At 37.5% G+C, this 15,896-nt stretch overlaps 1 protein-coding gene across 1 annotated transcript in view; it reads left to right on the forward strand.

Annotated features, from left to right (window-relative positions):
• The window catches only part of CERS3 (ceramide synthase 3), an 83,769-nt gene that overhangs the window by 21,852 nt on the left and 46,021 nt on the right, over positions 1-15,896 (forward strand). Inside the window, exons 5-9 of the mRNA XM_008069014.1 lie at positions 1,649-1,706; positions 2,209-2,259; positions 6,096-6,188; positions 9,276-9,404; positions 12,828-12,934. Coding sequence (XP_008067205.1) covers positions 1,649-1,706; positions 2,209-2,259; positions 6,096-6,188; positions 9,276-9,404; positions 12,828-12,934 — 438 coding nt within the window. The remainder of the gene's footprint in view (positions 1-1,648; positions 1,707-2,208; positions 2,260-6,095; positions 6,189-9,275; positions 9,405-12,827; positions 12,935-15,896) is intronic.

Raw genomic sequence — 15,896 nt, forward strand, 5'->3', positions numbered from 1 at the left:
TCTTACATCTGATTGTTACCGTACAACCTTGGGTAGGTTTTGTGATCTAAAGTTTCCTTTAGTATTTATCTTGCCTACTTTTTAAGGCTGTGAGAATCAAGTAACAGTCTCAAGAATGGGCCAACTTCATAATCTTGTGAAGATAAAAATGTGATCACACATGTGTGCTTAGCACAGTTCCTGGCTCAGAGTCAAGAAGCCAATACATGTTTGAGAAACAAATAAAATGAGACATAGCACCTAGACTTTTGGCTTTATTTGTGGGCTGGCTGGCCTTATCATCTCCTATTTTTTGTGGTTTTTGTTTGGACAAGATAATCCAAGAAACCAAGAAAATGCTCTCTGCAAATAAAACAAGCGCTGTCAAGTCTCAACTTTCATTTTGTAAAATGCCCTTTGGGTGTTTTAATGGTTCAACTTTTGGAGTATTGAACTCTACTTTTTTGTTCTATCAAAGCAGGCCATGAGGGCAGCTTAGAGGCAGGAATCATGTTCAGGAAACTACTGCATGCAGAGTTCAAAGACTCACACTTCAAGTTGCAGCTTTCCTGCTTCTTAGCTACATGAGCTGGGAAATGACCCAATCTCTCATTTACAAAATGGGTATATATGTATGTTCCTATTTCTTACCTATCTTACAGGTGTGTGTGTTGAGAAAAGCACAATAAGGCCTTACACAAATATAAGGTACAGATATTATTTAAATATTATTATTGTTGCTTCAGCAATCATTGGATCAAATAGACATTTTTTAAAAAACTTATTTTGGAAAGTTGCAAACATATACAAAAATAGAAGGACTACACAATGGGCTATGCCAACTCCAGCACGGATCAACTCAAGGCCAATCCCGAGTCCTTTGTACCCCTACCTTCCCCTCTCTCCCACCATAGATGACTTTTGAAGCAACTATCAGACATTGCATGATTTCATTTGCAAGTATTTTCGTATCTCTAAAATATAAGAACTCTTTATTTTAAATGTAATTGCAATACCTGTATCATAACTGAAAGATTTTTAATAAAAAAGTCAGTGTTTCATTTATTGTCTCATAATTTTCTTTGCAGTTTGTTTATTTGAATCAGTATTTAAATAATTGGTTGATATATCTCTTCCATCTCTTAATCTATAGATTTTCCTCCATATGAGGAAAATCTTTTCTTTTAAAGTCTGCTTTTTAGGAGAAAAGTCTAAAGTCTGACCACATAGAAACCTTTTAACTGGGGATTACATGGGGATAAAATAAGCGGTTAGACTCATTAGATCCTTCTTGTCATGATGATGATAATACTAACATCAAACCATTGTTGATTGTGTTTCTAGAACTGAGTAATAATGATAATAATGTCTACCATTTATTGTTACTTACTTTATATTTGAACTATGATCAATACTTTCATAAATTATCATCAGTTTTTGACATTTAGAAATAAGTGTTGCTATTCTCATTTTAAAGGTGAGATAAGACTTCCTGCAGTTAAATGATTTACCTATGTTTGTAACTATCTAATATATGGCAGAGCCAGGATATGAACTTAGGTTTGCTGGATTCCAGAACGTATGTTCTTTCCAAACTCTTATCACATCCTTTCTCCTTAAATGTCATTCACCTTTACAAGGGAGTAAAGACTTTTCTTTCCTTTGGCAGCTGGAGATTTGCATTTTACTTCATGATAACTGTTGCTGGAATTGTATTTCTTTATGATGTAAGTTATCTTTTTAATATATTTGATCCTCAATTTTTAAAATTCTTGCCTGAAATTTCTTTAGGCTGTAATACTTTCAAAAAGACAAGCAGTTTTAGAGATTTCTCTCAAGACTCAAGATTTCTCTCAAATATTGTTACAGATTTATCTCAAATATCTCAAGATATTTGTATTGCTTTAGAAGCATTAATATATTTGGTTCAGACATAATTTTGTTAGTAGATTCACTTGTTGAATCAATTTCCTCTATGAAATCAGATGATTTACTGATCACAGATTCAAGAAGTAGTGAATTTTACAGGGGTGTTATATGTAGGAATATGTAGAAATGCTTACAGAAAGAGAAAAATGTACAAAAGAAACAAAAGGAATATGACAAAAGTGTGTCTTCCTGTGCCTTACCCCCTATAAGTGACACCAGGAAGAGCTTAGGTTTTCTGCCAAAATCAACTTTGACTTTGACAAACTTATTTATTCTCTTTTGGCTTCTTGTCTTTTTCAGAAACCTTGGGTTTATGACCTATGGGAGGTGTGGAATGGCTATCCCAAACAGGTAAGTCCCTTCTGATGTAGTCCCCCCTCACTTCAACACCCAGACTGCTCAAATTGTCCCCTTAGGGTTTGGATTGCGCTACTCTTTGTCACTACTATGTCATCCTCTGGCACTTTCTTTATCTGAGCTTCCTCATCCTTATTGACCCTCACTTGTCTCATTCCTTTAGTTGGTTTATAATTAATGTAATTATACATTTGAGCTTAAACCTATTGTCTTACTATTTATTTTTATTTGTACCACTTGATGCATTACCTTTTGTACTTCCTTCTTACTTTTCTATGGGACACTTATGTTTTTTTAAAAGTTACTATTCCATTTCTTGTTTATTAACTTTTCAGTTATGTATGCTTTTGTTCTTTTAGTAATTATCCCAAGGATGCTGTATACATCCTTGACTTACTAGACTGTATTACAGATCCATGCCTTCCCTCTTTCCAGTCACTGAAAGGTCATTAAAATACACCATGTTCCCTTCTCCTTCTAATATTTAAGACCTTACAATTCATTGCTTTTATTGTTTTGTGAATCTGTCCAGTTACCTTCTCACACTGTTCCTTGCTTCCTACATTTTCATGCCTCCATCTGGAATTATTGAAGGTGTGCCTTTGGTATCTTTTTTAGTGGCAAGTCTGCCGGATTTTGTTTGTCTGAAAATGCTGTCATATTGCCTTTGGTTTTTAAAGAATATTTTTTACTGGGTATAGAATTCTAACTTAGTAGTTATTGTCTTTCAGTACTTTAAAAGATGTTATTTCATTATCTCCTTGATCCCATCAACTTCTTTAAGAATTCAGCTGTGGGGGAGGCGGACGTCATCAACAAGGGTACCTGCATAATGAACATTTGTATACCTAACCCTGAATTGTGCCCCCCATCTTTAAAATGAAAAAATTAAAAATAAAACAAACAAAAAAAGAATTCAGCTGTCACTTTTATTTTTGTTTCTTTGAACATAATGTTTTTTTTCTTCTGATCAATTTTTATTGGTCAGCAGTTTTATTATGATAGGCATAAATGTAGTTACCTTTGAATTTATCTTGCTTAGTGTCTGTAGTACATCTTGAATCTGTAGCTTGATGTCTTTAGTCAGTTTTGGAAAATTCTTAGCCATTACTTCTGTTCCTCTCTCTCTCCACTCCTCTGAAATTCCAGTTACAAGTGTACTGATATGCTAGACTGTTATACTATGCCCTGAAAGTCTCTTATGCTTTTAAGAATATTTTCTATTCTCTTGCCTCTCTGTGCTTCAGGCTATTAAGAGGTAATTCTCCACGGGTCTCTTGCATATCTGCATATTCTGAGAAATGAGACACTGACTTTTTTTTGTTTTGGACTGTCTTTTCAGGATATTTATATATCAAACAGACTTGGGAGACAAAGATAATGTCCCCCTCTGGAGGAAATGATAGACATGTTACAGCACATTATAAAAGACTCAGATTCAATAGTTCAGGGTTTATTTCTTGTAACCCATACCCACTGTGTGGGCAGTTGTCTTCTGACCCTCTTTGCTTAGCCACATAGGAACTGGAGATAGGAGAATTGACCCAAATACTTATACTCTGGCTACCGGTATTACTCTGAGTCATAAACTGCTCTTTATCACTGGCCAAGGAGCCTCCTGTCTTCTACCAGCATTCAGGAAACTTGTTAGCTTTCAAGTAGAGTAAAATCTCAGATACTTTCTGCTTCCGTGTCCTCCAGTTCACTAGCGCTGGATATTTTCTGCTTCTATGTCCTCCAGTTCACTAGCGCTTTTTTCAGCGGTGTATAATCTACTGCTAAACCCATCTTTTGAGTTCTTAATTTCAATTATTGTATTTTCAGCTTTAGTTCTCAAATTTTCATTCAATTTTATTTTTAAATGGATTCTTGTTCCCTACTGAAATTTTCCATCTTTTAATCTATTTTTGCAATTATTTTAAAGTCCAAGTCTGATAAATCTAATATCTTGATCACCTTTGGATCTGTTTTCTTTCTTATTCCTGTCTCCTTCTGTTTGATAGTGATTTTGACTGAATGACAGACATTGTATATGAAAAATGGCAGATGGTCAGGATAATATTATCTTCCTTCTGAGAGGATTTACTCATACTTCTATTAGGTGGTAGAGTTTGAGTAGATCACCTTTAATCTGTGATTGAGCTGATTCAGTGAGGACTTCAGACTTTGTAAAGGCAGGTGATTTTCCAACTTACTTGTACCCTAGAGTATTCTTCTTCAGTGGCTTTAGATAAAAGATTACAGTGTTTACCATGGCTACTTTCCCCTGGTCAGCCTGAGCTACAATTTGCTTCCTAGCATTATGGGATTACAGGAACTCCTACTTCTGCTATTTCTTAGTCTCTGGACTCCATACTGCTTATAAATTGGAAAATACAGAATTTATTATATGCATAGAATAGTTTTCTTTGAATTTATTCTGCTTAAAGTCTGTAGTACTTATTGAATAAAGGGTTTACTTGAAATACAGGGTTCACTCAAATGCATTTTTTCTTCTCCTTGGGGTCTTGACTCTATGGGTTCCAGATACCATAATTGCCCTCTGATGTCTTCAAATAGATATTCTTTTTTTGTCTCTTATCCAGATTTTTAAAGTTGTTCTTAATTAGAAGGGTTAGTCCCATACATGCTTGTTTGTCACAGAAGAAAGCAGAAACTTTGTCTCATCCTTTTATGGCCTTTTCAATGATGATACATTGACCAGAAAAGTTAGTTATTTTAATATGTTAACCTCTGCATTAAGTAATCAAAAGTTAAACCATAAGGGACCTAGGTATCATCTAGGCCAAACCCCAGGTCTATTATCTTCCATCTCCAACTTTTATCTTGTCAGGTATATCAGTTGTCTATTGATGCATAACAAACCATCCCCAAAATTTAATGCTTTACAACAGCAGTCATTTATTTATTTGCTCTTGATTTGAGTTGGGGGTTTGGGTTAGACTCAGTTAAGTAATTCTGCTCTACATGGTGTCGGCTAAGTTCATTCACACATTTTCAGTGTGTTGGGAGGTTGGTAAGGGGATGGCTTATGTCCCTGGTGCCCATGGTGCCTGGTATATTTGGCAGTCAAAACCCTGAGGCTCTTCTTTGTGGTTTTTCTAGCAAGATGGCTCAAGTTTCTTATGTGGTGCCTATGAAGTCTCTGCTCGCATCCCATTTGCTTCTGTCCTCTTGACCAAAGACCAAGATCAACTCCATAGTTGGTGTAGAGGGAGATTGTACAAGGGCTTGGATATCACAAGGCACATTCATTGACAACATTAATGTAACAATGCAGCACACTATAAAGTTATTAAGGAAAATTCTAGCTGTAGAAATTGTATTCTTTTATTTAGAAGACATTTTTAGAGTGCTTAAACAATTGTGCAGTTTTTATTACTGTCTTATTTGAAAATAGGCTAATTCTGATTACCAACCTATCACCAGAAAAGAGGTTGAGATATCAGATTTTGAGTGGTATTCAAGAAACATTAAACAAAGTAAATTGTGGGACCAGAAGAACAGACTTCCTATTGTCCCTAAGTAAAAATTTTAGTTTAAAAAATTTTTAAATTTAACTCTTAATAAACTGAAATAAGACACTTGTGGCAGTTTTCTTAGATTTTTCAACAAAATATTTAACCTGGTTTGGGAATACTTGTTTACCCTTTTAGAAATAAAAATGCCTTGAAATATTATCTCTAGTTCCTTTGTGAAAGTTGAAACATAAGCCATTGTTATCTTATGGAATTTTTGGTAATATAAATAAATATAAATGGTTTTAGTGCATTAAAATTAGTTGCTTATATTATAACAGTTAAAGCAATGAATACTTTTCTCTTCCCCAGCCTCTGCTGCCATCCCAATACTGGTACTACATTTTAGAAATGAGTTTTTATTGCTCTCTGCTATGTAGCCTTGGCTCTGATGATAAGAGAAAGGTAAGTGTCTTACTTCCAAAACTTCTTTATCAGTTTTCTCAAAAATTTCCATTCTTCTGCCTAAAATTCAAATCTTTAAGCTATATTTTTCTGTGTATTTAGTTCCAATTCACTGATTTTCTTTCATTTTATAGTATATAGAGTAATGCTAATTATGCTCACGCTTTGGTGCTTTGGTACATATTTGTAGTGAAACATTATAAAACTTTAACTTTGAAGCTCTTCCACTGTTCATTAAGAAAAACACATCTGCTTTATATGTCTGTTTATTTTGGTTGGGGAATTTAATGTCCATCAATGCAAAGAAGAAAAGCATTGGTAGTATTAATTCTGCAATCACATCTTTGAGTAGATTTTAAAATCACTGTATGTAAAACCTTTTGATTTTTTTCACAGACTTTGAAAACATTTTTTCTTGATTCATCAAATGTCCTTGTGAAGAAATCTTTCTTGAGTTATTATTAGCTTTACTTCATTTGCAAGGAAACTGAGTCAGAGGCATACTAAATACCTCCTCTGAGGTCACAAAGTGAGGCATTTTAGGAACTGTTGGTTGTTAGTCCAGCAATTCATGTTTGACCCTGAATACAATCATAAGATTTTGGCATATATGTTAGCAATGCAGATCAAAGGATAAATACTCTTTGCATATGCTTTACAACCTTCTCCATATGTAAAAGGCTGGCTTGTAGCAAAATTTGTATGATAAATAAAATTAAAGTTCAATATTAAGATAAAGTTGGCTTGATTAATAGCTGTTTGAGTTGAGTGGTGGTGGCCATTACCCCTCATGTAGGAGCACACTGCAGTCAGCTGGACATCTTAAAACATTGGAATCTAAATATACGAATGTACTATGAAAAAATCTAATAGAAGTGATCTTGGCTGGGCTTGGTGGCTCAGCCTGTAATCCCAGCACTTTGGGAGACCCAATTCCGCGGGTTCGAGACCAGCCTGGGCAACTTGGTGAGACCTAGCCTCTACAATAAAATGAAAATAGCCAGGCGTGGTCGCGCACATCTGTAGTTCCGGCTACTTGGAAGGCTGAGGTGGAAGGATCGCCGGAGCCCAGAGGGTCAATGCTGGGGTGGCCGAGAGTGTGCGTGCCACTGCACTCCAGCCTGGGTGAAGGAGTGAGACTCCAACCCAAAAAAACAACAGCAACAACAAAAAGAATTGATCTCCATTTCCATATACCTCGACAATAGCTATAGGTTAACTGTTACCAACATTACACTAGGAATACATCAAAATTTAATTGATTGAGTCATTTTCTCAAGGGATAGAATTGAAAATAATCATTTTTTAGAAAATCTTCCTGGATAGGTAGGTTGACCCTGTATTTCTCCCACCTTAGATTTAGCCATGATTGACTTTCCTTTTATAATTTATAGGTGCGTTGAACACTTTTCAGAAATTAAATGTAAATTATGGTATAGGTTTTATCAAAACATACCTTTGGAAACATAAAGCATTAGGAGATGGCTAAACCAGGCTCTGGAGTCAGAACACTTGGGTTTGAATCCCTGACTAACATCCTGAGCTAGTTGGTCAAACTCCCCAAACTTGGTTTCCTCATGTCTATAAAATAAACTAAAAATAGTTGCCATTTCCTATGGTTGTTGTGAGGATTAAGCAAGTTAACCTGTATTAAGCACTTCCTGATAGTAAATGCTCAATAAGTTGAGCTATTATTATTATTGCTATGTCTACTCTCAGTTTGGCTGCAAGGAAATTGCAATAATTAAGTTTTTTTATACATGTTTATTGAGATATTCACATACCACACAATTCAATCATTTAAAGTATATAATTCTATGGCTTAAAAAATATTCACAGAATGTGCGGTCATTCCCACAATCAATTTTAGAACATTTTTGTCATCCCAATAAGAAACCCTGTACCCATTAGTGTCACTCTTCATTTCTCCCAGCCTCCCCAATCCTGCAACCACCACTCTACTTTGTCTCAATGGATATGCTTCTTTGGATGTTTCATATAAATGAAATCACACAGTATGTAATCTTTTGTGTTTGCCTTCTTTCACTTAGCACAGTTTTCAAGGTTCATCCATGTTGTAGCATGTATCAGTACTTCATTTCTTTTTATTGCTCCACGATAGTCCATTGTATGGATAGACAAATTTATCCATTCGTCCGTTGATGGACACCTGGGTTGTCTCCTCCATTTGGCTGTTATGAGTAATGTTATGAACATTCACATACAAGTTTTTACGTGAACATATGTTTTCTTTTCACCTAGGAGTGGAATTGCTAGGCCCTATGGTAATTCTATGTCCAACCTTCTTAGGAATGGCCAGACTGTTTAACAAAGTAGCTATCTCATTTTACATTTCACAGCAGTATATAGGGGTTCTAATTTCTCCACATCCTTGCTAACACTTGTTAATGTTCATCTTTTTTATTATAGCTATCCTAGTATGTGTGAAGTGCTCTCTCATTATAATTTTGGCTTGGATTTTCCTACTGGCTAATGATTAAGCATCTTTCCATATGCTGATTGGTCATTTGTATATTTTTCTTTGCAGAAGACCTTTAAGTTTTTATGCTTATTGGCAGTAGCTTTCCTTAGCCTAGATTTTCTAATCCACTCTCGCTTGTTACTTATTTCATATGCACTAACTTATTTTAATGGCTGTGTAGTTTTATTATATCAATCAGTCCTTTTGTTTTCTCTTTTGGAATTAGGCAGAGAATAAACAATAAATGTAAATGCACATAAGAATATGCTTGTGTGTACGTGCATTTATTATGTGTGTGTATCTCTGTGCGTGTATGTGCATGTACATATGTCCAGTGTGTGATAGTGGAAAGAACAGCAGATGTTAGGAGTCAGATGACAACTATTCAATGCTGTCTCAAAGTAAACAACTTCATCAATGAAATAATACTTGTCGTAGCTCCCCCACAAGGATCATGTTTAAGAATTAAAGTAAAAGTATTTTATAAATTTCAAAACATGCAGATGTAAGTTATTGGTTTTATTATTATTGTTATTATTCTTTCTTCCAGTGATTGGGTAATAACTGCATTTCTTAATGGCTTCCATTTTCCCTTCATTATGTAGGATTATCTAGCGCATGTCGTCCACCACCTGGCTGCTATTAGTCTGATGAGCTTCTCTTGGTGTGCTAATTATATTCGCAGTGGGACCCTCGTGATGTTTGTGCATGATGTGGCTGACATTTGGCTAGAGGTAAACGTTTGCCATTAAAAAACTAATGACAATTCCACGTCCTGGGTTTCTGTAACTGCTCACAGAAGGAATTATCTGTGAGTGATTTAGCAGGGTTCTTTGTCCTGAAAACACCCAGAGTCCGAGAATGTCTCTAGGTTCCCAGATTCTCCCAAGATTAAAGAAACAAAACGTCTTAGTTTCTATTTTCAACCGTTCTCCATGGTGCTAGAGAGATGCTAATTTGTGGGATTCTACTTCTGAAAGTTGCATGCAGACGCTAGCTCCGGAAGTAAGATGAGATATTTGAAGAAGGAATGACTCTAATCTTTTAAAAGTAAAATGTGGATTTATGGTATTAAGGATTCTCAAAGTTGGATGGCGCCATCTATTCACTTAAGCCAATGCTTGGATACTTGCTGAGGGCTCACGCTGCCCCAGCCCAGCCTCCCCCGGCCTAGGCCACTGCTTTAAGAAATGGAAGCTGATGTTTTCTTAAAAGACACTCATTTTCTAAAGGAGAAAGAGGGCTTAGGGTGCTTTCTGAAGCAGGGAACATTAAAACAAGAGTCTTCCTAATCCCACACTATACAGAATATGAAAAACAAAGCCACGTTAGGATTGTTTTCTGGACCTGTTTCTGTTATGCTTTGGTCCTGTTGACCCGAGGCAGTGATTGAATGGTCCCTTCTCTGCCAGGTCTCCTGCTGTATTTAGAGTAACATTTCCCAGAACTGCTGAGTTATTCATTTAAATATACTCATTTATAATGAGTCCAGTGAAAATGATGCTAACCCATTTCACATTTGGGATTATTTCTTGAAGGGCTAATAATTGAATATAGGTTGATATGGAAGAAATTAAATTTAATGGAATCTTGTTCTTTTAGATTGGGGTTCAGCAAGTTTCTTGGCAAAGGGCCAGATAGTAAATCTAGTTTTGTGGGCCGCATATGATCTCTGTCACATATTCGTCTTTGTTTTTTTCTTTTTCTTTTTAAAAATACCTCATTTAAAATGTGGAAACCATTCTTAAGAACCAATCAGCTTTAGCCTATGGGTTGTACTGTAATTTGCCAAACCCTGTTGAGGAAGTCACCAGAAATCATTTGAAGCCATTTCAAAGCAACTTGCCCACTGTTAAAATATTCTCTGTGTACAGAGCTTTGTTTCTACCTTATATATAATCATAATTAGACATGTAAATCCTATTCTGAAGGTCAAGATTATTACATGTTCTTTAGGGCAACAAATGGCTTTGCAGAAGACGAACTGTGCCAGTTTTTCCGTATGCTGCTTTCTGGATATAGCCATCTCTGCTGTAATTACCTCTTTCTCTGATCATATCTCAGTAATCCTGACTGAAAATTAAGACCACATTGGCCCTGACTTAATAATTTTATACTATTCTGTTTCTCCTAAGCCCTCTTGTTCAATTGCTTTTGGTGTATGTCCAATGTAAAAAAGCTTCACTGTGTTGTTAAAGGGGAGTTAGGTGTTCAGGCTGGGAAAAAATGCTGGGTTGTCCCTACCCACCCTTTCTACTGTCATTGATGTGACATGACTCCCTGAGTGACTTGGGCAAATCACTTATTGTTTTGTTTTCTATCCCCAGCTGTAGCATAAGAAGTCATATCTATCCCTTAGGGTATATTGTGAAGTTTAACTCATTACTGTTTAAAAATGTTCTGTAGTCCTTAGGTAAAAAACAGAAGAAAAATGAAATGTCAAATGTAAGAACAGCTATGTGTTGTTGATGGTCATGAATCACGTTTGATTCACAAGTCATGATCTAACGTGAGATCCAGTGAGCAATCCTGGCACCCTCCATCAGCTGGGGGTAGAGACAACACGCAGCCGTGGCTGGGGCCTATTTCTGACATTCTCCCAGGGTGCACATCCCACGACTTCCTTGCAGAGTTTGTGTCAGTGTTTGTCCTCTCAGTCAAGTTCTAATTGAATCCAGACGTGTCACAGCTTTTGCCTCTTGCTTCCTTGAGATGGAGCCTATTAATCTTTCATATTTCTCAAGACAGTTGGGTTATTTCTTAGCTCTTTCTTTGCAAGGAAAAACAGCCTCAGCAGCTGCCATTGTCACTCAGAAGTGACCTGTTGCCTTCTCCATGCATCTTCCCGATCCTCTGATTTTCTGTAAGGTCTAGTTTGGATCCAGGACCCAACACTTTAATAGTGTACTGACTGATACTCAGCAAAGAAAAGGGGTTACTGTCTGTTATTTCACCATTACAGGTCCAGAATATGTCATGTGTTTGTTTTGTCTAAAAGAGGGCTACTTTGGCCTCATATACAGACTTACAGAGATCCTCTCCCATTCCTGTGCACATTCCTCACTTCCCCCGCTGGCCGGCCTCTGACTCTTCCAGCAGGTGGCTGCTCCATTGTGGTCGCCCTGAACTCTGGCCTTCCCCCCCACACCCATCTCCTGCCCACCAGGTACACCAGCCTTCTGTGTCAGCAACTAAAGCTGCTCCCTGTGGGCCCTGTGCCAATCCCACAGTTGGGCCATATTCTTACCCCTTGGTAAATATGGAAAAGTATGGAAAAATGCCACATGAAACCTTCCTTGAATATAAATATGTCACCTCTCTTGTTCTAGAAGGGCCTTGAGCCTTCCGGGTAAAGTCAGCTCTGAGCCTGCTGGAGCTCTGAGCCTGCTTGATGCTCATTAGAGGAATGATCTGCATCCCAGCAACTCCTCCCTACCTCCCACCCCTAACTCCCACCAGAAACATCTCCTTTCAGCCTTGGGCTTCACTGGATGATGCAAAAGAGAACCCTCATCAACTGACCTTCTACTATTGCATTCTGTTGAACTACCCTTTATGTACTTCTTTTTATTCAACACAGAGAATATCAGCAGTATAGACTAGCATAAAATAAGTAGCAAAAATCAAGTGCTTGGAAATGTTATTTCAACTAGTACAGGGTCCCAAGAGTGGCCTCCTGACTCCACCTCTTCCATCAACTGCCTTGAAGTTGCTAGTTGATTGCAACATTCCCAGCCAGTCCAGGATTCCACACCTGTCCCAGCCTTTCTTCAGTCCTCCCTCCTCCCAGTCAAATGGAGATATCAAATGAATGCCCAAATGAAATGCAGGTGAACATTGATTTTGCTAACTTCTAGTGTTTGTGAAAGACATAAGTAATATTACAGTCCTTTAAACTTATCGTTTTAAAACATTATGACATGGAAAATCTCAAACTTATGACAAGATAAAAGGAATAGTATAATGGACCCACCAGCTTTAACAGTTACCAACATGGCAGATTTTGTTTAATTGGTTGCCCCATCTCTACCCCAACCTCCCACCCAGAGTGTTTTGAAGCGAATCTCAGACATCATATCATTTCATTTTTAAATATTTAAATTTTTAAAATTTAAACTATCACTTTATCTGAATGCAGTTTCTTTCTTTCTTTTCAGTCTGCTAAGATGTTTTCTTATGCCGGATGGAGGCATACCTGTAACACCCTGTTTTTCATCTTCTCCGCCATGTTCTTCATCAGCCGCCTCATTGTTTTTCCCTTCTGGTGAGTAGACAGGAGGTGTGAAATCCTGGTTGTGGTGCATTGTTACCATTAGAGCATTGCTCTTTCTTTCTGTATATGGTTCTCCAGTTTTTTGTGCCAAGTGCAGTTGGAGGAGAGAGTGTGATGGAGCCATTTTTTATAAATAATTAAAACAACACTCTCCAGGGTGGGAGGGGCTTATTACAAAGGGAGATAGAAAATGTATGACCCAGTAGACAAGCAGCAACTTTTACCCTGTGTCTTGTGTCATGAATGTGAATCTTTCTTTGTGAGCCACAGCTTTTCCAGTCGCTCAATGAAAAGTCATTGGGCAATTACCAGTTTTCTAAAAGAGAGGTATGTCCTGTATTACAATAATTATAGCCATTATTGAAACTGCATTGAGTCTGCATTGAGTCCTTCTTGTATCTTGGCTCTAGTCTATACAACAAATCATAAAGATGGATATTATCACTTCCATTTTACAAATGAGCAATCTGAAACTCATTTCATTCTTCATGACCACTGGTCCTGACAATGATTTGAATGTCCTTTTGAAATTGACTGGCCCTTGATTAGTCTGTTGATTTTGTTTAGCCAAGGGCTGGCCATAATGAACATATATTGCATCTCCCATGACAATAATTTCTTTGGCAAGTAAAATTTTCTAAGTGTTGATCTACAGAAACCAGAGTAAACATGCAGAAAACCTCAGATAGTCTGGAAGGAACAGCTTTTACTAATCATAGTTTGGGATTAGTCTGGGAGTTCTGGATCTTCTCAACAGAAGAATTCATGCTATTAAAAATCCTAGATCCAGGGGAAATTGATGGAGACTCAAGTTTCAGGTCTCATTCACAGGTGGATAGATAACACCCTTGTCTAGCACCCAGGAAGTCCAGCCAGAGAAGTCAACAGGTACTGCCCTTCCCAAGGAAGCCAGCTACATTCTTTAAATCATATCTTGATTTGGCATTTTCTGGAGAGGAGCAGCAGAGTACAGTGGTTAAGTTTGTGGATGGAAAAGTCAATCCTGGCTCTACATTTACTACCTATGTGGTCTTAAGCAGGTTAGATCACCCCTCTGTATCTCAGACTTCTGATCTGTAAAATGGAAATAAGGATTGCCATGAGGCTTAACTGAGGCAATACATAGTATAGAACAATGTCTGGTACATAGAAAAGACTATGTACATGCTATCTATTGTTATTAAATTATTGAATATTACAGAATTTACACATTAATCTAGAATCAAATCCAAGGTACATTTTGAAGATACTTTCCTTGGCTGATAAATCACGTTACCATCACTTTGACTGAGAAAGTGTGACTGTGAAATTATAATATTGACCAGGTGCATCTGTAATCTGAGCTAAGCAGGAGGCTGAGGTGGGAGAATTGCTTGGGTTCAGGAGTCTGAGACCATCCTGGGCAATATAGTGAGATTCTATCTTTCATTTTTTTTTAGTTGAAGTCTCACTCTGTTGCCCAGACTGGAGTGTAGTGGCACACTCACGGCCACCCCAGTGTGGACCTGCTGGGCTCCAGCAGTCTGTCTGCCTCAGCCTTTCAAGTAGCTGGAACTACAGGAGCATGCTACCATGCCCGGCTAATTATTATTATTATTATTATTATTATTATTATTATTATTGTAGAGGTGAAGTCTTGACAAGTTGCCTGGGCTGAACCTGTGGGCTCAGGTAGTCCACTCGCTTTGATCTCCCAAAGTGCTGGGGTTACAGGCTGACCTATTAAGCCCAGCCAAGACTCTTATCTTTTAAACAAATCATATATTGTATGAGAGCAGTTATTGATAAGTTGGTATAGATTTTTAGTGTAATCCTGGCATTGTCATCCAACATTTGACCCTCGCTACTTCTCATGTCCCAGAGACACCCTGTGTTCCAGCTATCTGTTGCTGCATAACAAACCAACTGAAAGTTTAGTGGCTTGAGACATTGTGGGCAAATGTTTTCTGCAATGGGCCAGAGAGTAAGTATTTTAGGCTTTGAGGACCACATATGGTCTTTTGCGTATTTTTCTTTGTTTTGTTTTGTTTTATAACCCTTAAAAAATGTAGCAAGCCATACTTAGCTCATGGACTGTACGAAAACAAATTGCAGGCCAGATTTTGCCCACAGGCCATAGTGTGCAGACCTCTCTCTTAAAGCAACATCATTTATTGATTATTGTTATTTCTCATGGGTCTGGGAATTGATTGACCTTGGCTTGATGGTTTTCACTTAGGGTCTCTTATGAGGTTACAGTCATATGGTGGCTGCGCAGCCAGATAGTGGCTAGAGTTGGAACTTTCTTGACTCTGTCTTCAGTCACATGATTGAAGTAATGCATATAACATCAGTTGGTTGATGCTGATTGTTGGCTGGGACCTCGGCAGGGGCTATCAGCTGAAGTACCTACAGGTGGCCCTTCTACGTGGCCTTGGTCTCCTCATACATCATGGCAACTGCATTTCAAGAGTGAGCAACTCAAGAGAAAGCTAGAGAGATCAACCTTTTTTTTTTTTTTTTACTAACCATCCTTAGAAGTCATATTGTGTCATTTCCAACCTCATGTTCTTCATTGAAACCAGGTCACTAAGGTTGGCTCCTATTCAAGGGAAGGAAAATCATACTCCACTTCTAGATGGGAACAGTTTCAAAGAATCTACGGATGTATTTTAAAAGCACACACTGTGGAATCTCTCAGTCCAGGGAACTCTCTGAGGAGTTCCTGCAGTATTGTTACTGTTGTTGGCTTTTGATTTAGCAATGGAGAACATTCATCTCAGACTTTCCCATGATGTCTCAAAGTAAACAAGCACAATTACTCAGCCATAAACAATTGAGCATTGTGATGGGGTCCAGTGGTTGTGGAGGTTGTGTGCGACCTTCCCACACACCTTTGACTTTAAAAATCCTAAATTTAAGAACTCATTCTCTTGCCAGCATTTCTGGATTTCGAGGAGTGTGAGTTACATGC

The sequence above is a fragment of the Carlito syrichta genome, unplaced genomic scaffold (assembly GCF_000164805.1).
Source record: "Carlito syrichta isolate Samal-C Ts95f unplaced genomic scaffold, Tarsius_syrichta-2.0.1 Scaffold311755, whole genome shotgun sequence".
Taxonomy (NCBI): domain Eukaryota; kingdom Metazoa; phylum Chordata; class Mammalia; order Primates; family Tarsiidae; genus Carlito; species Carlito syrichta.